This window comes from Falco biarmicus, chromosome 15, assembly GCF_023638135.1.
Source record: "Falco biarmicus isolate bFalBia1 chromosome 15, bFalBia1.pri, whole genome shotgun sequence".
NCBI lineage: Eukaryota > Metazoa > Chordata > Aves > Falconiformes > Falconidae > Falco > Falco biarmicus.
The window spans coordinates 12,304,208-12,329,407 of record NC_079302.1 but is presented as its reverse complement, the minus strand read 5'-3'; the positions used below and the strand labels follow the sequence as shown (position 1 = coordinate 12,329,407).

The following is a 25,200-nucleotide window of genomic DNA, read 5'->3' as shown; positions in this document are numbered from 1 at the left end:
TACAGTGCTCTGCTCCCTGATCCAGCAGCTCAGAATTATGTACAGAACATGGCATGTGGCAGCCCTGTTAAGAATCAGAGTGCTATTACACGTTTATTTTACTACCTCGTTAAACTAGAACATTTCATTGCTACTGACAAAGCTCCAGAGTGTCCTGTTGGCATGTAAAACTTCTTGGGGTGAATGCCAGCACGTCCCAGCTGCTCCTCTCTCCCACCTGCAGAAGGGGTGGGGGGAAAGGAGACAGATTTGGCTAGGGCAGGGATGGGCACTGTGGAGCAGAAAGGACATGTCCTGGGAGTGACAAGGGGACATTACCCTCAGGCTGGGTGTAGTGCTGTGCCCCGAGTGCACCTGGGGAGCAGGCAGGGATGGAGCAGCAGTAGTTTCCTATGCAAATAAAGATCTGGCAATCTAATGTTTTAATTGTTGTGGTGTGACAAAACAAAATCTTGTCCCCTCTCCTGTGTTTTCTGCCCCAGGGAGGGGAAACATAATACTGCACATAAAGGCTGCCACACATGATAATTTTCAGAGGAAAACGCTTCACATGTCAAAGCCTTGCAGACCAGCATACCAGTATGCAGGGTGGTATGACAAGAAGGACCTTGCCTTCAGCTGGGAAAGGCAGCTGGTGACCGATTACCATTTTTGAATTGCAGTTTGGTCCAATGACAGATGATTTACTTAACATTACAGCCTCCCTCCTTTGGAGAAACACTTGTTTACAGCTCCAAGGTGAACTAACCCAAATCCATGCTATCTTCCTCTTCCCTTTTCACATTATTCTCCTTGTCTTCAGGGTCTCTCTGACCATGTCCTCAACCCTTGCTGTCCTTGTGCTCTGCTGACTTCTGGCCCCTCTACTGAGAGCTCAGTGCTTTGCAATTACCAAGCTAGCTGACAGGGAGCAACTTTTCACTTCCATTTGCCTGATTACTGCTCACTTCCATTCAAATGGTGCTCATAACCCAAACTGTTTCCAGCTTGTCACCTGTAATCATGTGCAATCAGTCTGTGAAGTTCTAAGTGGTTTATCTGTTTACAATTTTTGCATAGTTAATAAGCCATTACATACATAGTTCCTCTCTTACAGTTAGGACCATATTTCACTGACCATATTCATGGTGCCCAGAATATTCCAAATGCTTTTCAGATATAGGATTAAGTTCTGTTCCAAAGAACACACAGTTGAAATATCACCAAAAAAAGAAAAAAAAAAAAAAAGCACATGATAGTATTGCTCCTCACCTCTCACCATACTGTTTTCTTTTGCAGCATTAGGCCATCACTTTTGCCTTAAGACTTCCCTGGATGATGTTTACAGTTCTCCTACTGTATACATAAATTACTCCTTTGCTCAATATTTGGCCTATCCACAAATCCTCCATTCTCTCTCTATTCTTTTAGCTTAGACTAAACAATTATCTTCCTTTTTCACACCTGAATTTACTTTCCAGTCTTCTGTCTACCTTACAAACTTCAGTGGTTTCTCTCATCATGAGCAGTCCATAATTGCTAATTCATTCACGTTTACATCTCCATGGGAGGTGGAGCAGTGTTGTTACTCTCTATTTCACAGCTAGAAAACTGGGAGATGGAATGACTTGTCAAGGCCACCCAAGAAATAAGTAGCAAAGCTAAGAATTTGATCGCTGCTATGTCCTGAGCTAATATCACAACCAATGAGCAAGCAAAAGTTTGACTACTGCTTCCCTACAAATGAAAAACTTTATATTTTTCATACACTTCCTTGCTTTTTTTAATTCTTTTAAATGGAAAAGTTAAATTAGTTTTTATCTTAATATATATTTATTTCTGAATACATCATTCTTTTCTTTTTTGTTTTTTTTTTTTTTTGCCATTGTATCCTTAAGGGAGCATATACAAAATACAGCTTTTAGGGGCAGAGAGTTCTCAAAATACTCTCTGAAGACTGTAACTCTTAGAATATGGATGGCTACTTTTCATGGCAACATCCAAGATGGGGATCCAAAACCAGAGATCTAACCTCCTTGTAAATCCAGAAAACTGGAACACAACTTGTACCTGTGTTTGCACAGAGGTGACACCAACTTTGGCCATTTAATTTAGATGCTCTCAGAGTGCCTGCTTGAGCTATGCAGGGAACTTAGGCTCACAAATCTCAGTGTCCTCAACTGCACCTAAAACTAGATACCAAAATAACAGCATCTCGATAGTCTTGTCACGCATGAAGTCAGCTGGACTGCACACCTGGGTTAGCATCACTATTTAACAAAGCCATGCCAGTTAGAGCAATAGCATCTCCTCACTTGTATGATTAATTCACTCTGATACCCAAAGCATATTATGATTATCAGCTCTTCCTAAAAATCTAATTTGCAATACTAACTGAAGTAGCAGCTAAGGCTGAATACATAATATTGGTAATTGTTCCGGAACACACCTATGTGAACACCGCAATGCAACACTGAATCACACAAGAAGAAAATACCCTTGTTTTTCTATTACACATACATGTGTTCTGACTTTGCATTAATCCTTTGAAAATATCCATGTAGTCATCCTGTAACATTGTTCTTCCAATGCAAAAGGTAGTTTACTGGGCTAAGCATAACTTTGGCAATGTTTAAGGAGACCATGTATAGTAATCCCAAATCATCTGGTTTTCAGAAGGTATATTAACAAAGATGGGCTAATACATTTTGAGAAGGCGACTTAAGCAATGAGAGACCTTACTACTGACTTAAATGTTACTTTTTGCCGACCTCTTTGAGACTTTCAAAAAGAAGATGGTACAGCATGGCTCAGGCTTCATCACACTTTCTAGATAGTTCTTGTATGCACTGTGGACATTATTCTGGGAGTAATTGCAAAAACAAATAAAAAAATTTATATTATGGAAATACCAAAATATATTAGGCACTTTCCAGAAGTATAGAAGGACATCCCTTTGCTACACAAAGAATTTACAATCAGAACAAGATAGGAAAAGTAAGAACGATGGGACTGGAAAGGAAGAGGAAGGCCAGCTTATAAAAATTAAGTCCCATTTCTTAATTATGTATTTTAGCATGTGGCACATCCTGTCACAAAATTTAGTCCCTGATATGGACTAAGTTCTATGTTCTCATCCTCTCTTAACCAACTCTACTCCCCTTTACAGGAGACTGTTACAAGGATCAAAATTAATCTACAGAGTAAAAACATGGTAAAATGTTACATCCTGTAGTATAGTATGGATATGAAAAGTGCATGCTGTTGTTCCACAGATAACACATTGCTGAATCCATGGCAGACTTTGGTGGGATGAGAACTGCATGAGGCCTCTCAGAGAGCTCAAGGATCTGGTGGGCTTTTTACACGCCTCCTAACACTGAAATTATTGTGTGATTCACAGGTCAGACGACAGGATAGTCTCACTATCTAGTAGCTCATAGTTTTTGATTCCCAGCCTGCAAATATTTGAAGCTCAAAGTATCTAGGGAATTAAGGACTAAGACCTGGAAATATGAAGACAATACACCTTTGGTGCAACCCTTCTTTTATTAATGTCATAAAGCATTTGACTTCTGTGGCAGAAAGGTCTGGGGTCACACTCAACTCTTATTTTAAAATGTCAGGTTTGATAAGTATTGACTCTATATTATAGAAAGCACTTTTACTGCTTAGTGTGGATGCAGGGAGAAGGAAGAGAGTCACAAGGAAGCTCTGCAAAGTTCTTACAGTCACTCGGTGACATCACCAATGAATCCAAACCATGATCAAAGCAACCACCAGCACCTCGGAACAACAGATGCACAAAGGAAGCAAGTCAGAGGCAATCTCAGCTCGGAAATGATCGCAGTTTTGTTATCAGTTTCAAGCTAATAAGACTGATACTTCTGGCATCAGAATTTCCCTGACCCTCCTAAGAATAACCACTGCACAAAGATGCGACTTTAGAGGCAACTTACACTTGGGAGCTGGCATACATACAGTGCTGAAGTCCCCATCTGCAGCGTGTTCACCCTGCCACAGTGATTGCACCTCAAGACTGACCATGTGGCAGGCTGATGGGGCACCAGGTCTCCTGCAGCCACTGGCAGGTATGGCCCTTCATTCCCTGCAGGGATTCCAAAAGTCACTTGAAAACATCAGGGAAAGGACCCGGCACTCCTGCCTGCTGAGGTAACACCTATTCTGCCTTCTAAGCCTTCATAGAAAGAGAATTTGCACACAGTAACATTCAGCATCCCAGTCCTGCTCATAAAAGTAAGGAGACATTATTCATTGCTGCCTCAGTTCCACAAGACCTTCATATTTACATTTTTCTGTTCAAACCGGAATCTTACGCTTTAGGTAAAACAAGTCATACGTGCAATGAGAGTTAATCACAAACCAGGTGAGTCTAACAATCAGTAGGTTTTTCCTGAAGGGATCACAGTCCCATAAAAATCCAGAAACTAATGTTGGGAGGTTATAAGGACATTTCAAAGTTTTGGAGGAAAACAGGACTGGCTACCTCAAATTATGATGCCTGGAACAAACGTTCCTTCTGCTTCGTTTTTAAAGGCAGCTGACAGATGAGCTACAGAGTGCTTTAAATAAACATCAGAATTCATATGAAAAAAATCAGAAGACCTCTTTTGATGGCAGTCATAATCTTTTTTATTCATTTAATGGAAGCATAAAAATGATATTTTGCTTGCAGTAACATTTCAGAAAGTGAAAAGCCAGTTAAAGTGCTAGGCTGTTTGCAAGATGTTTTGGTATCTACATCCTCATAAAGCAATGCTGAAAAGGTACTGCCCTTCAGCTAGGAGGTAGCAACAACATCATGTGACTTACATGGCCATATAGTTAATACCAGAGCAAAGTATAATCAAAGCTAATCATTCAGGAAGAGTCGGGACTGGGAGGTTTCTAATTCCAAACAAAAAGTCCTTGCAAACTACATGTCTTTCTAAGTGAAAAATCAACCAGCTATTAATTGGGTTCCCATACTGCAAAAATGTCTATTTTTTTCCTTCTACTCCTGTAATTAAAGATAGGAAATGGGAGTAAGTTTTTGGAGTTTAAATTGCTCACTTTGAATAATTCTTACAGGCCTAAACAATTAAACTAGATGCTAATATTATGCAAATTGCATATAATAATTAATACAAGCATAAAGCCTACGTTCCTTAACAAACCCCAACATTCTATTAATGGGAAATATGAGCAGTACAAACTGCTCACATTTATGACGTAAATGTAGTAAACATAAAGTGAAATTGAACATGGCAAAGTAAAATTTAATTTTAGAAAAATAACTCCTATATATTCTTTAAAGGCAGGGAAAATCTCCAGAGTTTTAACTATATGAGTTGCATGGTTCTAAAAAGAATTCATGCAACATGTTTTAGTGTTGGGTGCTACAGTACTGGACTTTTTTTTACTAAAATATATGATTTGAAAAGGAAAATGAAGATTTAAAACCCCACATGCCACAGAACCCATAGCATGGGGAGGATGAATTTGCCTGCAATCTGACACTTAGCTGTCAAAAGAGAAGGACAGAAAAGTGTAACTCGGCACAGAACCCTGTTGCTCCCTGTCAGAGAAACAATTGCTGACAGTTACCACAGCCGACACAGCTGGTATTTAGGTTGGACAAGACAGTACAGCTGATAGCGGGTCAGTATTTTCCATTTAAAAAGGGGCTATTCCACACCAGCATGTTCTGGGGCCTTTGAGAAAGGCTTAGTAGATGGAATTCATATAACTACGTGCAGGGTTTATGGATCATTTAGATTTAACTTAAGTCATTAAGATATCATTCGCATCTATGGTAGGGTCTAGACCACATGAGAATTACTTTTCTCCTTTATTAATAAACTGGAATAAACATCACTTACCCAGCTCAGGATGTCATTGACAAAAGTCTGAGGCTCCCATTTCCTTCTCTTTTATGGAAGTGCCAGACACTGTGGGCCTCCTAACTATAGCTGCCCCTTGCACATAGCTGTGCAGGCTCAGCTGCTGATTGCTTTGGACATGCAAAAATTGGTGCCTATATTTTATGGAAGATATTAAGACGTTAAATATGTATGTCCCTATTATGAGAAAAGGCTAAATGTTTAAACTGCGGGAAATCCTGCAGGTAGAGCTCAGATCTCCTGACACATCAGCTACAAACTGAGTCTTCAGGAAGCCAGACTTTGCCCTGGTGCCCTTTGCTGATTTGTTTCAGTGGGCTGACAGCTATTCAGTCAAATCTCCCTTGCAGCACTGAAATACTTCTAGGTCCTTAGATCTACATATTTTAGTCAGGGCTAAAAAAAATTCATCTGGTCGTAGAGTATCAGAACCTGTGACATTTATCAAATTGTAAGCCTACTCAAAACCTTTCCAGAAACCTATTTTAAAACACTCAGAAAGAAAGAAAAAGCAGCATGCTCTTCAGTTTTCCCATAGCTCAGCTACCAATGCTGCTATAGCATGAAGTATCCGAGAGGTGTCTGTGAACTCTCACTACACCTACAGTCACAGGTAGCGTAGCTTCACGTGATGAAAGCCAAAGACATATAGACCGTTTCAGAATATGCTGCAGTATTGTCTCCTGATGCCATACACTAGGGTTGAATAAATGTCCCCACATTAAGACAGTGTTCACACAAATGAAATACTTTGTTATAAACTTTTTTATACTTAAGGCACTGGCATTTGTGCTTGAGGTTTTCCAGTTATTTATAGCACCAGAAAAATCTAACATCCCACGTTAGCCTGTTAGCAGAAAGGTAGTCTGTCATAGCTGGAGTTCTCTGGGACTGGCTGCCTACGTGCATATTCCTGCTAGGAGTACACATACACCCGTGGGCACTCATCCCGTCCTCGTTCTGTTCATAGGAAGGAAAAGACCAGCACATGCATTACACCCCTCAGTTTTATCCCACCTGCTGAGTCCCTTAATGTCAAAGGACTTTACACAACAGGAAAAAGAGGATGTGAGGTGAAAGTACACATAAACAATGTACGTCAAAGAATTTCATTTGCTGGTAAGCAAAGTCCTCTTCCCCAACTGACAAACCACATTTCCACCAGGACTGTAGGTGACTTCAAAGCAATGGCTGTACTCCCTGGAGGAGGGCCTCAAAAACCTGGACAAATGATTGTGACTTTTACCACATTCGCTGTGTGCTTTGAAGGTTTCTACAATTGTGTACGCCTTGGTAAAGTCCTCTTTGGAATGTGCGTGTTCAGCAAATATTGGGTATGCAGAGAAAACAGTCTCCAGAGAAGCCACTGTGTTTTAGTAGAGTAAGTCTCTGCCAAGTGGCTGCTGGTATTATGCTGTGGCCAGTGCACACACAGCACTGGGAGTCTACAAGACCAGGTTCAGTATATGTTGAAGTGTTCTGTGTTCCCATCAACTTTTCCTTTGCATGTTACTCTTTTTTGTCCCATATTTTCACAGGCTGTTCCCTTCTAAGTCACCAACATCAACTTTGTTGTAATATTGCTGATCCTGAATTCTCTCCTCGAGTAAAATTCCCAATAATTTCAGTTGGTGTCTTAATTGCATAAGAACTTCTGACCAAATAAATCATGCCTGATGCAGAAAAACCCCACGTGACGGCTAAAGATCTCAGAACAAGGAGTTTCCTCTGTACAAAGATTTGCCGAGTTGGTTTTTAAGGCCAGTGAGGTGCAGAAACATGCCCTCAAAGGACATGCTGGCAATGAAGGGAGCATAAAGCTTCTCCTAACTGTCCAGGGGAAATGTGATCTAGTTACTGCTGTGAGGAGAGAAAACCAGATGAGTCCTTCTCCAGTGACACTGCTGGCCCTGGGACATGGCTTTTTCTACAAATGTGGCTGCAGTGTTTATATTCAATAGAAACCTAGCACTAGGTTGTGTCTAGTAAGTTCACTATGACAGAGATACTCAGGCGCCTGCAAGTGTAAGCGTAATTGCTTTGTTCTTCTGGAAGCCTGTAATATATTAGAAGGTATGCAGAGCCAAAGCAGAGAGCTGTGTCCCACTGTTAGTTTGGAATTTGCTTCCATTTCAGGAGGCAGAAAAAGTAAAAACAGTTAACTCACCAAATGCAGAGAATAAGCTTTCTGGAAGGAGGATGGCACTGTTGAGGTAAGTACTTCTTTTCTGTTGTGGACAAGAGAGAGACTCTACTTGCCTGACCAAAGTATCATGGTCACTGATTATCTAGCACAAAATTCTCCTAGATGTTAGTAGCAGGAGATCAATGACAGACAGGCTGTGATTGCCAAAACACTTTCTCAAACTGTCCTCCCACGCATCTTGTACGATCCAGGCATAACTAACTCATTTTCTATTCACTTCTATGAACAGAGGTGAGGCAGAGTAAACAATCAGATGGACTATCCCCTGACAGGTGACAAGCGCTCAGTTTCTTTTTTCTTTTCAAGTGGCTGTTCATTGAGCTTTTTATGGTACTTCAGAGGTCACATAGGTTGCAGGGAATAAAGCTGTTGATAAGAAAGACGTTTGTGTCCTCATTCTGCCAGCACCATGAGACTGAAGAAGGAACAGAGCTATGCCTCTCCAATTTAATTGCTTTTCTGGAAGGATATTTATTTTAGTTCTGTTCTGAAGAGCCATTTTGAAGTCTGGATAAAATTCATGCCTAAAACTATTTATTCTTCTTGATATCATGTGAATAAGGTAAAGTTCTGCACTAGAGTATAGCCCATGACAAATAATGCCCTAGTAATTATGGGTGGGGATTTTCATGCAGTGACTGATGATGCCTTGGAAAAGAGCCATGGCACTGTGCATTCAGAAGCTAAGCTATCTAAATCCTTGCAGACCTCATTTATGCTTTTGGGAATATAGGACAGGTGTGGCAGTTACTAAACCTGGATACTTGAGAATTCACCTCTTATTCCCAGGTGTGGGCCATTAATTCTCGCTCAGACTTGTTCAGTTCTAACAAGTCTCTTTTGAACCAGATTTCATATGTGCACATATACACATACAATACATAGCATTTTCCTTTCAATCCATTTATCTACTTTGTTTTTACTCATCTTCAGCTATGCAGCCTCACCTTACCTAACATTTTAGATACACATGGCAGCAAACCTCAGTATTGATCAGTGGCAGCGTACAAATCCCTGTCACACTCTGTAGATACCAGAAGACCCGCAGTTTGCATTGTTTAGTGCAATTATTGAAGAAGTTCAGGTAAAACTCAAGCCAAGCCCAAGTTAAACTCACAACAATGGCTATACCAATTTTAATTGGATCACTAGACATCAGAGCAATGCTCAGCACAAACATAGGTTGATAAAAACAGTAAAATCCTGTAAAAACTGTAAAGGAACGTGGCACTCCTTTTTGTTAGATGCTCTTCCAGAAATCTGAACACTTTGGGGCAATGTGACACACCTAGAGCCTCCTCCCAGACCAGGCATTCTTCAGGGACACACTTGCTATTTTCAAACTCAAATACCTACAGGAAGGCTTCTGATTCCATATTATGATATTTCTATAGAAGGTCATAGATAGTAACCTTTGCTCACTTTGAAGGGACTTGTGGCTACTGAGCACTAATGTATATCTGGTCATCTTTATTTACTTAAAATCCATTGGTCATCTTCTAAGCAGTCCTCTGGAATACCATGAAGAGAGGATGATATATGTTAAATTTTGAAAAAGCACACATTTTTGTGACAGTATTTTTACGTGCAGAGAATCATCACAAGACGGCAAAGGATTACTCAGGGTAATGAGATGGCCTTCTATCTGCAGATCCCTCAAGAGGTACTACAAAATTGTTGTGGTATGTTTCTCAGATCAAAGTGCCATCTTGTGAAATAAAACACTGGTACTGGAGAACCTGAGCTGGTTTGGCTTGAAGCACAAATTCCTGACAGCATGAGCGATAAGCATAGGCTGGGTAAGAGTTTCACTAAAAAGCAGATTTTTAATTGACAAGTATTTTGTAGTTATGAAAGAGAAGCCCCTAATACGTGACTGTCAAAGAACCCAGCCTACTAACCAGGATAACATACAAAAACGTGACACTTGCAAAAATGGGCACGCCTTCGCCTACACAGCTAGCTAATTCTAGAAGTGCTAGCTTGACGTTTCTGATTAAAAAGTTTAACTTCCCAATAATGGCATGGAGCAAAAAAATGGCAATTAAGGAATTAAGTCTCAGGGCAAAACTAATGCAGCCTCTACCTAGATGAAACCAGTCCATCAGGAACGAAGTACCAATCCCTCACTTAAAACTACAGGAAATGGGAACAGCCTTAGCCGGAGAGAATTGTTCTATGCAACACCTATAGAAGTGACAGCTTGTATTTCTAGTAAAAGTGATCATCGATACATTAGTTTTCTCAGATACTGTAAGATTTCCGTGTCAGCCTGATTCATTTTGCTATCACCCAATAGCTTGCTGAAGATGGGGGGAGGGAACAGTTGTCTGCTTTTCCTTTGTCCTCCTCCATTTGAGAAACATCCCCTTTATTCTGCCCATGTAATTGAGTTAATCTTTTTTCAGAAGCCAGTATGAGTAACTTTAGATATCTGAATAACTTTAATATTTTGGTAACTGCAAATAAGGGAAGTAGTACTGGAAGGTGCAGAACTAGAAATGGGAAATACTTAGTTGTGAGACTTATTAGCTGCACAGAGAGAAAGAACAAAGGCATTGGATTTTTCCTGTAAATGAACTCCAGGCAGTGTTACAATAAAATGGATGTTAGCTATTAGAGCAGAATGGCTCCTTTCTTTACTTAGCATTTTCTAGAACAAAAGCGCTGTAACTTTCCAAGCCTATAGTGAGTCAGTGCTAGAATTAGAAGTACGATCCTGAAATAGCAGTCACCGCTAAGCAATGTTTCCCCTCCTTTCTCTTCACCTATTCAAAAAGGCTACCTCTGACAAATCACCTATTAATAGACAAATTTCTATCATCTGAATTACTAAATCAGATTGAAAAAAACACTCAAAAAATCTGTGTTTAACATACATCATCTTTTTCAAACAGATGGAGGTATCCATAATGCTTTTCCTTTCTGAATTTTATTTTTTTCCAAATACAGCCAGATTCCTGATAAATGAAACCCAGCAATCCTTCTGCTTTCTGGAGCTTTTGTAACCTCAGCTCTGCAAAACTTTGATTTCTAACAGTAGGATTTTGGTCTTGGTGCAGGTCAGTCCTGAATGTAAAAAAGTAATTCTTGTAATACCAAAATGTAAGGGTTATTAAGGGAAAGGAGGTTTGCAATAATAAGATTAGGGGAAATCTCTATTACAGACTTCGTATTTCTGGGATATTCCTGAATGAATGTGATTTGCTTGGTGATCATAAGGAATGTAATCATGTTCAGACAGTCTTTCTATCCAGTTTTGAACAAATCTGGGTTGAGAGAATAGTGGTAGCAGTCACCAAGAAAAGGTTTTAATTTTGTCATAATTCAGTGCATTTGCCTTCAAATACAATAACACACTGTACATCACAGCCTGGAATGGTGTGGTTTTACCTAAGGGGCCTATTTATTTCTAGTTGTAAAATATATATACAAATACATTAATTTTTCTCTCTTCTAAATCACTGGAAAGGAAATGACTGACTGCTCATCTAGAAGAATTCAAAGGCTCATTTCATTCAAAGGATGTCAGTCAGACCAAAGGTAAAAACTACACAGTAGCATCATGTGAGAAAAGTAAATTAACAGAAATGTGCAAGTCTGAAGTAAAAAAATCCAGTGAAGGTTTACCCATGAGGGAAATAAAGGCAAAGAACTGAATGCTTACAGGAAAATATTTTTTTTAAAATGTAGGTTGTAGTCCAGGGTGTTTGTATAGGTTTTATTTTAGGACAAAGAAATAATTGCCCATGAAGACAGGGGTAACACACATAAACAGTGGAATCAGACAACAGAAGTGATTCAGTGACAAAATAATTTTCACACTGTAAGTGGAAGGCTGTGGAGAACCTCTTAAATGTTTTTATGTAAGTGTTAAGGGAACACTTCTGCCTCCAATTCCCACAGTTTCTATTCCCTCGATAGCCTTTCTGCCTCTGAGATTTGCTATATATTACTTGAAGATGCTGAATATCTGTGTAATTTTTTTTTTCCAGGGACTAAAGCCTTTAAAGAACTATGAGACTGGATTATGCACATGAAAATAAGATACTATTACAATATTATGTATAGTTGTATAGGTAGACTGCTGCTATAGGAACACATCCAGAATCAGAATGAAAAGGACTCCATCCCAGCAGGGACCAGCCTGCTCGCGGCACCCGACTCCAGAGCTACTGTACAGCTTGTAACTTGTAAATAAGCAGGTAAACTATGTATTTCAATGCCACATCTCAAGAGCACTTGGCCATATATTTCTGTGATTACTTTTTACATCACTTCTATCATATTCTATTTTTACTATAACACTGTGGGGAAAAAACCCCAATATCCTCCAAACACTGAAGTACGCTGTGTGATGGTTTTCCTGTAATAGGGTACAATGCCAACCAAGTGCTGGAGCGCTTTACATGCATGGAATTATGTGTGAGCTTTAATGTTTAAATAATCAGACTCTATGAGAATAAGTTGGTCTACATTTTATTTTCTTCAGCTTTCTTTGATGAGGATTAATGAATGAATAGTCATAAAGTGCTCTAAAACCCTAGGAAAGCACTCTAAGAGCACACATTTACTTAACTATTGTGAGCAAAGGATAATGTTTAATGCTTACCTGGAATTTCGCTCTAGCTGTAGATGGATGAGTCATTGTCACAGAAAATGTAACAGTTTCAACTAAGAGGCAGAAAAACATTAGAGATGTTAAAGCAAATACTTGATGACTGACAAGGAAAAGTGTCTTCATGGTAATGAGCTGAGTAAAACTGTTTGCCCAGACTAATCCTCAGAATTCTTCTGCAAATGTGGTTTATTTTCCACAGGGCTTTACAAAAACAACACCCCCCCACCCACCCAACAGCCATAAAAATGGCAAATACAAATAATTCTATCTACGTTACCGAGCTCTGCAACTCTGCTTACAAACTTTTCTTAACCAAAAAAATTAATGTTTACAAGTATTTTTTTTTTCACTTCTTTTGCAGACACAAAACATTTCCCAAGCAGGTCTACATGCTAAACTGGAGTGGCATACAGATTGGTACTTTTCCCACATTGCTTTTTTCACTGCCTGCACACCTAAACTTGTTCAAAACTTGCCTACACTGCCAACCAACGATTTTCACAACTGCCCAGTGCAAATACACACACCTTTGTACTGAAGTATGTATTTCCCATTTGAAGGGATATAAAGGCATCCTGTGCACATACAACTTCAACTGCACGCACATCTATTTCTACACTGTGCTTGTTTAGGCAGAGCTAACGTGATGTGAACTAAAGTGCCTGGAAAATGCTAAGGGCCAAAAATTTTCTTTTCTACAAGGGAAGTATTTTATAACAACAAACATATACCTGTGAATCGATGCATAATCTTCCTATGGCATTTAACTCTATGATCTACATATGCCCTTACTTGCCAGTATTTTTTGATTTTTTTTTTGGTAAAGGAAAATTAACTAATAATCTATGGAATTTGCCATGATTTCTGTTGTCAAGAGAACAGTTAAAATCTTCATTTGTCACCTTCGGTATTGCTTCCACCTGTATCTCACAGCATCCTACAGAGGCAAACCACACAGCAGCTAGACCGAGATGGAAATACACCACCAGGTGTTAATTAACAGCCCAGGAACAATTAGGAGATGCCAATCAGCACAGAAACGATACACGACCTACTCCGCTGCCCGCGGGGCCCGGCCGGTTCCGTGCCAGCCGCCCCCGGGAAAGCGCCCAGGCGGGCCCGGGACTGCTCCTCTCTCACGGGGGCCGGGAGCGAGCTCCCCCCGCTGCCTGAGGGGGCGTACCGGGGGAACAAGGGCTCGGCCGCCTCCGGGGGAAGGCCTTGGGCCCACCTGGAGGTGCCGCGGGGCTCCCCGGCCCGCAGGGGGCAGAGGGCCCACTCGGCTCCCCTCAGGCCGCAGGGGACACGGCCGCCCCGCTGCCCTTCCAGCCAAACCGCGCGGCGGGAAAGGCGGCCCCTCACACCTGCGCAGCCCCCGCCCCGCTGCACAGGGGAAGATGGCGCCGCCGGCTAGGCCCGGGCGCGGCCAGCCGTGCAGCGGGGTTTCCCTCCGCCCCGGCGGCAGCAGCGCGACGGCGGCGCTGAGCCTGGGAAAAGCCGTGACGGGCCTCGGGCCGCCGGGCTCCCGAGGGGGCGGGCGGGGCCGGCGCCGCCCCGCGCGGGCAGGGCACAGCCCCACGGGACACGCACCCGCCCCGCGGCAGGGGGGAGCGACAGCCCCCCGCACGGCCTCGCCCAGTAAGAGTGCCGGCGGCCCGATTGGCCGCGGCGGCTGCCAATCCGGGCGGCTATTGCATCACCGCGGCGGCCGGCGGGGCGGCGATTGGCGAGGGGGCGGGCGGAGCGGCTGGTGTCGCAATCGCCGCTCGCCCGCACGCCACACTTTAAAGAAAGAGGCTCGGGCCCGGCCCGGCCCCTCCCGCCGCCGCCACCGCCACCGCCCGCGCGCGCCGCCACAGGTAAGCGCGGCCGGGCGGGGGGCGGCGGCGGGGGGGGGGCCGGGGGGCCGCGCCGGCCCTCGCCCGCCTCCCTCCCGCCGTGTCGCAGCGGGTGCCGAGGCGGGCGCCGCGCATGGGAGCGCATGATGCAATCGGCGGGCGGCCCTGGCTCCCCTCCCCTTCCCTCCCCCGGTGAAGTCACGGCTTGGCAGCGCCGGGCAGCCCCGCGCCCCGCTCGGGCGGGGGAGGAGGAGCAGCGCGGCCGCCGACGGGCGGCCCCCGGGTCGCGGTCCACGGGGAGGGCGGCGGCGGCGATGCCGCGGGCCCGTTGGGGAGGGGCGGGCCGGGCCCGGGCCCGGGCCTCGCCGGGCCTCCCCGCCCCGCCGCCGAGGCAGCGGGGCCGGCCGGGCGTTACGGCCCGTCCTCCGGCGCCGCGGCCGTTGACGATCGCGCCCGGCGCCGGGCAGGGCCGGCCAGCGGGACGGGACCTCGGCGGTGCCGCTCACCGCGGCCGGGAGCGCGGCAGGCCGCGCTGCAGCCCCCGCGCTCGCTTCCCGCTGCCCGGCGGGGTCTGAACCCTTTGGCAGTTCGCTCTGGTTCCCAGGCAGTTCTGACAGCTCCCGAGCAGCTCCCAAAACAGCGCTGTCCCGGACAGCCCGACGTGGGCTGGAGCTCCGGCATCGGGTGGGAGTTAGCGGTCACCATAGACCAGTCGGTGCCCCCCTCAGTCAGTGGTGCCGGGCGGGTTATAATGCCTCTTAAGAAGGTATAAACGTTCATAATTAGAAAAACCTTTAGGCTCTAAGGAATTAGTTCATCTTTAGAAATAGCCACCTTCGTTATAATTAAAAATACAGAGTCAAATCGGTACCTCTGTGCAGATTGTTTGCAGTTCTGTCATCAACACTGCCAGCCTGCAATTAAAATAGACTTCAGATGTTCCAAGCACATTTCTTACAAGGATGCTGGAGTGCATTTTTCTTGTAAGGCGTACGGGGGAAAAAATGGAGATTCTGAGAAAAATACAGGAGAGTGATGTTGTCAGCTGTGGCAACAGCTGGTAGGTTTGAGCTACCTAGCCTCAAAAAAGTTGGTACGTGAGAATTGTCATTGACTTACTCACTGGCCTGTGAGAGTGTGCAGGAAGCCATGCAGGAGTGGGCCTTCCCCATGTTCAGCAAAGGGATGCCTGGAGGCTTATGCTGTCTTTCTTTGTACAAGGTCATCTGGATTTAGAGCCAGATCCTACTTGGGGTATTCCTACTGAAATTAAAAGAGAAGTGAGGTCACCTACTGCTGTTCAGGTTGGGACTGATTTTGCATTAGACAAGACAGCTGAGTGAATTTGTGCAATTAAGTCATTCTGAGTAATGATCAGAATCAACACAGTCACATCTCCAAAAAGGAGCAGAGAGAAGCACTTTGTGTGTTTTTGCTGCTAAGTAAAAAAAAAAAATAATGCTGATTTTAATTAACAAAATGCATCTTTTGTTTTTTGCCAAAACAAACATTTGGAAGTTTAATTTTTTAAACTTTTTTTTTGTGTGAAAGCAAAGATAATGAAGGTCTCGATTTACTTGGGAGTCTCTGTGGTCCCTGAGGAGCAGTCAGATTGTAAGAAACATCTCTTTGCCTGAGAAGACACCTCTGAGTTACCAGTTATTATGCTGTAGTGGGTGGCCAGTTGGTGGCCCAAGGAGAGAACAAGGCAGTTCTAACTGGCCACTGGAAACACTACCATGTGCTGGGTGGAACCAGCCTAGGGCTGTCGCTGAGCTCAAGCTAATGAGCAGCTTTATGGGAACAAGATGCTTGGAAACTCGGCTGGCTTTCCAAGGAGCTGCCTCTTGCTGCACGGGCACTCTCATCCATTCACAGGAAACCAACCTGTTTGTGGAGAGGAGCAGAGCAGCTGCGTTTGTGTGGCATGGTGTCTGAGAAATGAACTCTGAAACCCATCTGCCTTCCTACTCTCATAGCCTCTCCCAATTACCGTGTCCTTTACCTCACCCTTCTTGAGAGCCCCTTCTGCACGTCTCTCACCTGCTACCTTTAAATCTCGCAGTATTCCCTGAAGGATGCCTCACAGCACCTGTCACTATCCAGGGTATCCTCCCCTCTTGTTGTTCTGTTGAAGAACTGACAATTGGAAATAGGGATCCAGCCTCCAAATAAATGGGGGAGCCTCAGCTGTTAATACTCCTGGGTTATCTGTGATGCGGTACAGTTAGTGCTACTTGCTTTGCATAAATATTAGTTGGAGCAGGACAGGAATCCAGGTGTCATCTCTCCCACGTAAGAGTTCTGACCATCAGGCCAGATAAGAGCACGTCTCACTCAAGAGATGGTTATTTGACGTAAAACTGATCAGTTGCAGTGGGAGGGAATTGAGGGAGATCTGTTCTAGCAGGGCTGGAATGCTTGCTTGAGAGGCGTGACACTGGCTTATCTTCTCTGCTCGTATCTGCGTACTGCCTAACTAAAATTTTCCATTAAAATTCAGTTTAATGGAACAAGTAATTTTTCCTTTCAGGTACACGGGAATTTGAGAGATCTGAGGGGAACGGTTAAAGCAATGTTAAGTAGTTTTGACAGCACAGAGAGAAGCAGCACGTGGAACCTAGTGCTGTGAAGAAACCTGTTACACGTTGGGGGCAGGATGTGTAGTATCTCAGGAAGCACAAAAAGCAGGTCTAACAGACGTATATACTCTGAAGGCTGCAGAAATCTTGTATTTAAAAATAAATCTGAAACAAAGCCAGTATATGCTCCCAAGAGGAGCATAAGGTTGCATCTTTACTAAAAATGTCTGTGCAATCACACAGGCATGGCTACAACTGGCCCTGCCAGTCTGGTATCTGTGCACTGTGACACCTTGTCAGCTGTATATTCAGTTTAACTGCTGAACCAACTTGCTTTTTCAGTCAGAATCTGAAACTTAAATGTGGTTTGCAAAGTTGCTTTAAGAGTTGAAATCAAGAAAGTACTAAATGCAAAGGTTAGGCGCATGTATATATATAGATTTTAGTTATACAAATGCCAAAAAGAGTTGATGGTTGGTCTCCCTCTACCCTGAAATACGCAAATGAAGATATTTCTTGATAGGAGAGGTGTGGGTGTACTCACACATCTTCTCCACTTGTTTTAAGTGAGAAGATTTCTTGGTGACAGAGAAAGTTGATTTTTAATAACGTTCAAGCCAAACTTACCAGGCTTTTCTGTGACTTTTACTGAACCACACTCTGCAGCTGCATATTGTTCTGGCTTCCTCATGGAAGAAAATTTGCAATTGATCTAGACCGTAGAATTTTAACCTTTTTAATGATACCCTAGCAGAAGGTACAACAGCAACTCAGACTGCTAAGAAAAACAAGAACAGTAACAGCTGATGAACCCATGAGTTTAGAATGCCCAGTTACACGCAGCAGCTTGTTTACAAACATCTCACTACATCCATTCATCAGCTAGGCACAGGAGTACAGTCATTCCTGTCTTGTGCTCTTGCTGATGGAAGCCATAATCTGTGGGTTGGACGCTGCCGATGAGCATTGCCCACTGACTTCAACCGCTTGTTTTCCCAGCGGGTCCTCTTGAGGATGAGCAAGGAGGACATTGAAGACTGCCTGTGTGATACTGCATGTATGTGCGGTAAGAGCATAGGGCTGCACCGCTGCAGTGCAGTCAGATCTCGGGAGTAGGATTTACACCAGTTAGATGCTTTTCTTTAACAAGACAAGAAATCACCACTTGTTTGACTGATCGCTGAGTACTTTTCATTGGAGCCATAGGTAGGTGTTTCAGGAACTTAGAACAACCCTGCTGCCCTTCCCCTCTTCTCTCCCAGACATTTAGGAGGTCATCCTGTGAGATGGGAAGAGAAGGAATCTGCTGTTAGCTTTGCTAGGGCCATGTCCCTGCAACAGCTGTGGTAGAGTCCTCTGTGTGCTACAGGTAGGGTTAGGAACAGGCTGACCTCAGCAGTGGGAGAACGTCAGTCAGGTGAGAGGGTGTCCTGCTTGTCAGACCTGTTTTATCTGCTGGAGAGTGGACAATGACCAGTGCAGGAGCTACAGCAGGTGATGAATCAGCTGTGGCTGCTGTCTTCCTATGAATGGCAACAATCCTCTCTGCTGTGTAGTGATTTTCACATTGTCATCACCCTGCATTCCTGTCCCACCTGCTTGTTACAATACCATTACAGGCTTAGCTTGTCTTACCTTGCTTGTTGTTGAATGAGTTCCTTTTATGTCACTCAGTCACAGCCTTTGCAGCACACTACCTTTTTCCATAAATTAGTTTTCTCCACTCAGTACCAGTGAGACCTTAAAACAGTCCTCAATTTGGGCATCATCTTGAAAAGCAAGTGCTGCAAGATGATCCAAGGAAAGGTGGACAGTCGGAGCACCTTCACTCCAGAGGAAAAAAAAAAAACAACAGACCAGGGGGGAAATCTGTCTGTGCATACACCCAGAGAGATGGTCTGAAGAGGACAAGGATCAAGTACTCCTGTTGGTCAAGAGTCAGGCTGCTAATAGGTTTAAGCTGCAGAAGGAAAACTCCAGTCTGAAAATTAAGAAAATTATATAACTGGAGGAAAAGTTAGACGGTGGAACCTGTTGCCAAGACAGAGGTTGTGAAACTGGAGATATTAGAGGCTAGGCTAGACACCCATCCATCAGGGATGGCTTTGGAATAACTCAGTAAAGCCAGCGAACAATGCAGACAGCTTGACTAGATGACCCAGTAACAGTCCCTTCCAATCCAAATACGTTTGAGAGGCGTCTGAAATGTAGTTGGCAGCTTGTCTGCTTCCAGCACAGTTATGATGTGTTGTTGCCAGATGTACCATCAGTACCTTATGCTGAAGCCAGTGATGTATAAGGTTGTAGCTGAAGCCAGCACCTTTAATGCCATGTTTTTTTCCTACTAGGTTCACCTTGCCCTTAATCCATGTGAAGACCTGTTGGAATCGCCTTCAAGAAACATAAGAGCTTTCAGTCTCCTAATAAATTCTTTTGTGTCCAAGAAGAGCCTGTCCAAATGAGCAAGACATCCCAACAGAACACTGCTACAGATGCGAACGGAGTAAGCGTGATTCACACCCAAGCACACACCAGTGGTTTGCAGCAGGTTCCCCAGCTGGTGCCCGTTAGTCCTGGTGGTGGAGGCAAAGCTGTGCCTCCAAGCAAACAGGGAAAGAAAAATTCCTTTGTGGATAGAAACAGTGACGAATATCGTCAGCGCAGAGAGCGAAACAACATGGCAGTGAAAAAGAGTCGGCTAAAAAGCAAGCAGAAAGCACAAGATACATTGCAAAGGGTCAACCAGCTCAAAGAAGAAAATGAACGTTTAGAAGCAAAAATTAAGCTCCTGACCAAGGAGCTGAGCGTACTGAAAGACTTGTTCCTTGAGCACGCGCACAATCTTGCAGACAATGTGCAACCTGTTGGCACTGAAACCACCACAACAGATCCAGAAAACAATGGACAGTAGACACTGTTGCAGCCTTACGAAATGAACTCTTGAGGTGCAGCTTGTCTGCGATGCCCATGCAGTAACCAAGCAAAAACTCTGTTCTAACTATCATTTCATGGAAATTTTCTTCTTTTTAGGTTTAACACTGAAGATTTGATACAATTAAACCAGAAACTGCTTAGGGTATTTGTTTAAAATATTTTTCTCCTCTAGAAGATTTATCTAATAAATGCAGATCTAAATTCATTGTCAACAAGGAGCTTAGTATTAGGGAAATAGCATTTTCACAGAAATGTTCGCTTACCTTCTTAGAGTTTGCATAACAGAAGGAATCCAGCAGGATGGTTCACTGTAGTATCAGAACCTTGTAATTGGATACAATGTTTTCAAAATACCTTTTACTGTATTTAAACCCTTTGTTTTCTTCATTACATATTACAAAACTGCAAAGGCCGTGGAGGGTGTTTGCTTTCCTCTCTGGTGGACTACTTTAAATATGTAGAGCAGGTCCTACAAAGTACCACTTAGGTCTTTCCTGTCCAGTTAGTTAATGGGGAAGGTTTAGTAATAGTGAGCTGGGATGCTTACTAGTGTTTTCTAGAAAAATAGCAATATACTATGATGATACATACAGGCAGTTGGCTTCCAAATGGCAAATCAGTCTGAAGCATCAGTTACAAGAGGTAAAGCAGCACACTGACAAAGCCTTGTAAGCCTGTGTTCACATTGCTCACATGGTGACTGGGGCCTTATGAGAAGAAGATTTTAGTTTTCAGTAAATGTCAAAATGCTACCAAAAAACTGTGCTCTGCAAGATTGCATTCTTGCTGGGGTGCAGGTATCAGGGAGAACAAAATGTGCAGCTTGGCTAGGCAGTCAAAGGGGTAAGACAGCATCTGTTCAGCCAGAATGTATGGATCACTGGTCACTGACGTTTGTTTTGATGGCTGTTCAGATTTGCCACGAAGATCTTATAGAAATTGACAGTCATTAAAAAAATAAATGCCCCTAGTTTGAATAACTGATTCAGTGGAATTTCTATAGCCACCATACAGTTGTGTGAAGGAGTATCTTCAGTCTTGTTTTATTTTCATAAAAGTTTTCTATAGCAACTTTTTTAATGCTAGTGCTAAGTCTTTGCCACGATCCATAATGCAGTGGTATGTACTATATTGAGGATTTAAACAATAAAAGTGAAGCAGGACCTTTGATGTAACCTTAATTTATTTTCATTTTTAAGTATTTCATTGATGGTATGGTTGTGTTACATTTAACTTGTGTGTCTGGCTAGTGGATTAGTACACTTGGTTTCCTTCCTACACTACCTTTTTCCATAGATTATTTTGTAGGATGCTTGTTTGCCTTGTATCTGTACTTAGGAAGAGAACCTGGATAGGATCTCTATGAAGATGCTGTTAGAAAATGAAACCTTGAAAAGTTCTTTTTGAATTTAAACTTTTAATACATGCGGAAAACTTCTATGGATTGTTTTGGATTATGGTAGTCTTTTTACAAAGATATGTTTTTTGGTTCTAGCTGCAGCTTAAGTAGGTAGGGTTGAAATATCAGAAGCTAATAAAAACCTTTTGCTTCTAGTGCTGGCCTCATTTTTCCTATCCCTTTTCTATTTCCCTCGAATGTAGAGGTGCCCACTGCAAGCAGCTACTATGAGAAATCTACATCAGTCTCCATTTGTATCTTCCACTTAGGTTCCACTCAATGGAAAGAATCAGAAACTCATGAGAGTTTTGGCTGAATTCCTGATATAACAAGGAGAAAAAAAAAAAAAAAAAAGACATTTGAGACTGAAAACATACTGCAATTAAAGTGGGGGGAACAAACCACCAAAAACTACAAGAAAAAAGGTGACATGAAAAGATCTCCTTTGTTAACTGTGCACCTAACTGGTGCAAAAGGCACCAGCTAGTCTCTTCCCTGGTGGTCTGCTCTGTGAATTGGGACTGTGTGGCCGTGTTGTCCTGCAGTTGGTTTGGCAGGATGATGTGGGGTCCTCCCCTGATAATCGGAACAGGGGGCTCCGAATCTCTGGCATTTGTTTCTGATTTTGATGAAAATTGTTTCTTAAATCTCTTTGAACGGAAGTAATACTCTTTCTGATGCTCTGGAGGGTGACTTCTCGTTACTCCCGCCAACTTCGATTCCACTTGTTTAAAACAAACCCACTGAATTATGAAAAGTCACTTGTTTGTACAATGACATTTCTGGCGTTGCAGTCTCCACACTTGCTTTGTTTGCCTAGAGAAGCGTGTAGGCTGTGTGCAGCACATCACTTTAACATGTGAAGCCATGAACCCAGCGTCATAAAAAAAAAATAATAAAAATCTACCCTCGGTGAGAGTCTGGCTGCAAGAAAGGTGGTAGTCTATTATTCTAAGCCCCCTTCTGCCAAAATAGCTATGTCAGACCTCTGAGGAGCAAAGGCAGAGGTGAGGCTTTCCCTCTCTTTGCCCCAGGATGGAGCAGCCCAGGCTGTGTGACAGCAAAATGCCTCCAACTTGCCCTCCACTGCAAGGCACGGGGCACCCATACCTAGTGACTCAGACAATTCTCTCTTCTTCCTGAAGAAAGGCTGGAATAAACCCACATCGATGCAAGAAAATTTCAGCATAGGCCTACAGAAGTTAAAGTTTTCCTTTTGACATGTTTTTCTTAAAAACTTTAGTTTGTGACAGCATGCAGTGCCTGTCACTATAAGAAGGAGCATTACAGCACTGTATGTTTCACCAGGGAACCCTGCTTCCATCTTCTCGCTGTACCACTGAGAGAACGGGTCTGCTCAAGCCTCCATGAGCACTAGGAGGCTCTACCACTTTAGCTACACACTGTAGCAGCGAAACTGGGGTGGCAGATAAATCCAGAGTGCTTCCAACGCCAGGCAGCTGAAGCAATATAATACATCAGTTCAGAAGTGCTCGCACCTTTCTAAATACACAAACTTGCTCAACGTATCATAGTCTTTCTGTTATTTTGGTGCCACTCTAAGACTGCACCAAGGGGAAAGGGCATTTGGGAAAACATTATAGCTAAAGACCCTAACGCAGTCAAAAAGAAAGTTTGCTGTCACCTGTATTTCCCCCCTACTAACACACTTTAAGTGTTAAAATTAAATTAAATATCACTTTCAAACATAACTTTGCCTTTGTTTAAAGGCTTACTTCCCTGCCTCCCCCCCATGCTAATTTAGAAAAAAGTTCTACATCACTTTTTGCTTAAGTGGATAAAAATTATAATTACAGAACAGACTTCTGGAAGGAAGAATGAAATTTATATTCACCACATTCACGGGCCTGATCACGGAGGAAAATGGGAGATGGGGCACCATCCCCGACTGAAATGGATCCACGTCTCAGGTAAGCAGAACAACAGAGTAGCCGGTTACGTGAGCGAGTGCTTTCCCCCCAGAACCCGTGGTAGGGTTCGTTTGCTGGTACATGTCGAAGCAGAACCAGTTCTGCCTCCTGCAGCACACACCAGATTGCTCGACCTGTTCTGCAGCAGCAGAGCCCAGTATTTGCCAAGATTAATCACGGGCAGGGAAAGGCCTATTAACTAGACTGGGGTTATGGCTCAGATGAAACAATTCCAAAACTTTTTTTTTTTTTTTAAATCTGTGAAGTGTTACTTTAAAATAGTAACTGCTATTGAACCGAAGCAGCAGCAGGTCTCAAGGCAGCGAACAATCCCATGGGTGCGTGCAGAGCATGCCACAGGGAAGCATTTGCCCGCAGAGGGAACAAGGCTGAGGCCACGAGCACTGTCTTGCGCTGAAAAAACTCCCTGAGTTTTAGGGGGAGACAAGTCCAGAGCAGCACCAATATCGTTTCTGTATGCTTCTGTTTGCAAAGCCACCAAAGCAAGGCCTAATGTCCTCTGCATGAGTACTGCATTTCAGAGGCACCACCACGCAAGGAGGCATTACTGCAGCTGCACGAACAAGGTGCTGATCTCACGCCCACCCCTCCTCGCCCCTTCCCCTTCACAAAACCTCCTGCACTTACCTCTTACAAGCCAATGCTGAGCCACCTTTAAAAAAAAAAAAAAGTAAATAGATTCATTTGTTAATAAAGTGACGTTAAACATAAGGACTGAAGTCCCCTAGATTATTTCGCAATGTGTTTCTTTTGTCTCCAACATGCAGCTTCCTATTTAGCAATGGGTCACCAAGCTGTTAGGAATAAAGGGCAGGCTCTTGTCACAGACATCAACGCAATTAGCAAAAAGAGCTCTCTCTAGAGCAACAGGTTTGACCATCTTTTAGGACATTTATTTCAGACCTAAATCCGGTCCCAGGTCGGGGGCACAAAGACAGCCACACAGTAGTTGTTGATGCCACCCGTGCCCACGCTGTGTGGCATGCCCCACATAAGACAGGCGCTTGCAGGCACCCAGAAGCTCACAGTTGGTCCCACTGCCTGTGTGCCAGCTCCAGGATGTGAGCAACAGAACTGAGATGCTGAGATGATCAAGTCAGCCGATCCCCTCACAGTGGGAAAATCCTCATCTGCTAAGCGGTAAGACCCAGCAAGGCCCTGACATTCTGTGTGACTTCAGTTCCCCTGACACGGCAGAGGGATGGTCTGAAGTGGCTTTGCAGTCAAACTGTGCAATGGAGCCTGAAGACCAAACAGGAGTTTTGATGTGTTCATAAAGTAAGCAAGATTGGTTTTATGTAGCTACAGCAACTAGTGCTATTTTATATTGCAAGGAATGTATTTTCCCGCAGGCTGACGAACACCTATAGTAAAGAAAGGCTTCTCTTGGCAATTTAAATCTTGCGTCGATGTACAATCATTTTATGATCATTCTTAATATGTCTGTGGTGTATCCAAATAAAATTTACATGATTTCATTCTGAACTGGCTAACACTAGAGAGTTAAAAACAACTCTCGTTCTGCACAGCATATGCTGCTGAATGACCCTAAGCCCTGCAGCAAAGATACTCCCTTCTTGTGATTTTCTAAGGCTTGTGAACACCACAGCAATCTATGTTTTTAAGGAACAAACAGATGGACAAATCTAATAAGCATCAGGCTGTGTGTGAAGGATCAGTACACCCACTACTCAGAGCAGAAAAATCTGGCTAATGAAGGGTCAAAGTTTCCAGAACACGAACTGGTAGAAAGGTCAGATAAAGAAGCAGGAACAGGAGCAGGAGA

General features: G+C 43.4%; 1 protein-coding gene and 1 long non-coding RNA gene across 6 annotated transcripts; one reads left to right on the top strand and one right to left on the bottom strand.

The window, feature by feature from the left end:
• Positions 1–1,881: 1,881 nt before the first annotated feature.
• LOC130159178 (uncharacterized) lies at positions 1,882–13,745 on the bottom strand. Its single transcript, XR_008825649.1, has 4 exons — positions 13,612–13,745; positions 12,701–12,762; positions 8,050–8,110; positions 1,882–7,103 (listed from the first exon to the last, which is right to left on the bottom strand). It is a non-coding gene; the product is annotated as an uncharacterized LOC130159178 (long non-coding RNA).
• On the top strand, positions 13,681–25,092 carry CEBPG (CCAAT enhancer binding protein gamma). Of its 5 annotated transcripts, none has more exons than XR_008825648.1 (3): positions 13,681–14,568; positions 17,081–18,195; positions 19,478–19,554. XR_008825648.1 is itself a non-coding variant. In XM_056360504.1 (3 exons), exons 1-3 carry the CDS (start codon positions 13,681–13,683, stop codon positions 19,492–19,494), a joined length of 972 nt encoding a protein of 323 aa, XP_056216479.1. In that variant the 3' UTR covers positions 19,495–19,545. The 5 variants fall into 5 exon arrangements, 4 of the variants coding, with proteins under 4 accessions (XP_056216479.1, XP_056216478.1, XP_056216480.1 ...); XM_056360504.1 differs by having other exon boundaries at positions 18,129–18,195; positions 19,478–19,545; XM_056360503.1 differs by lacking the exons at positions 17,081–18,195; positions 19,478–19,554 and adding an exon at positions 23,280–25,092.
• Positions 25,093–25,200: the final 108 nt, after the last annotated feature.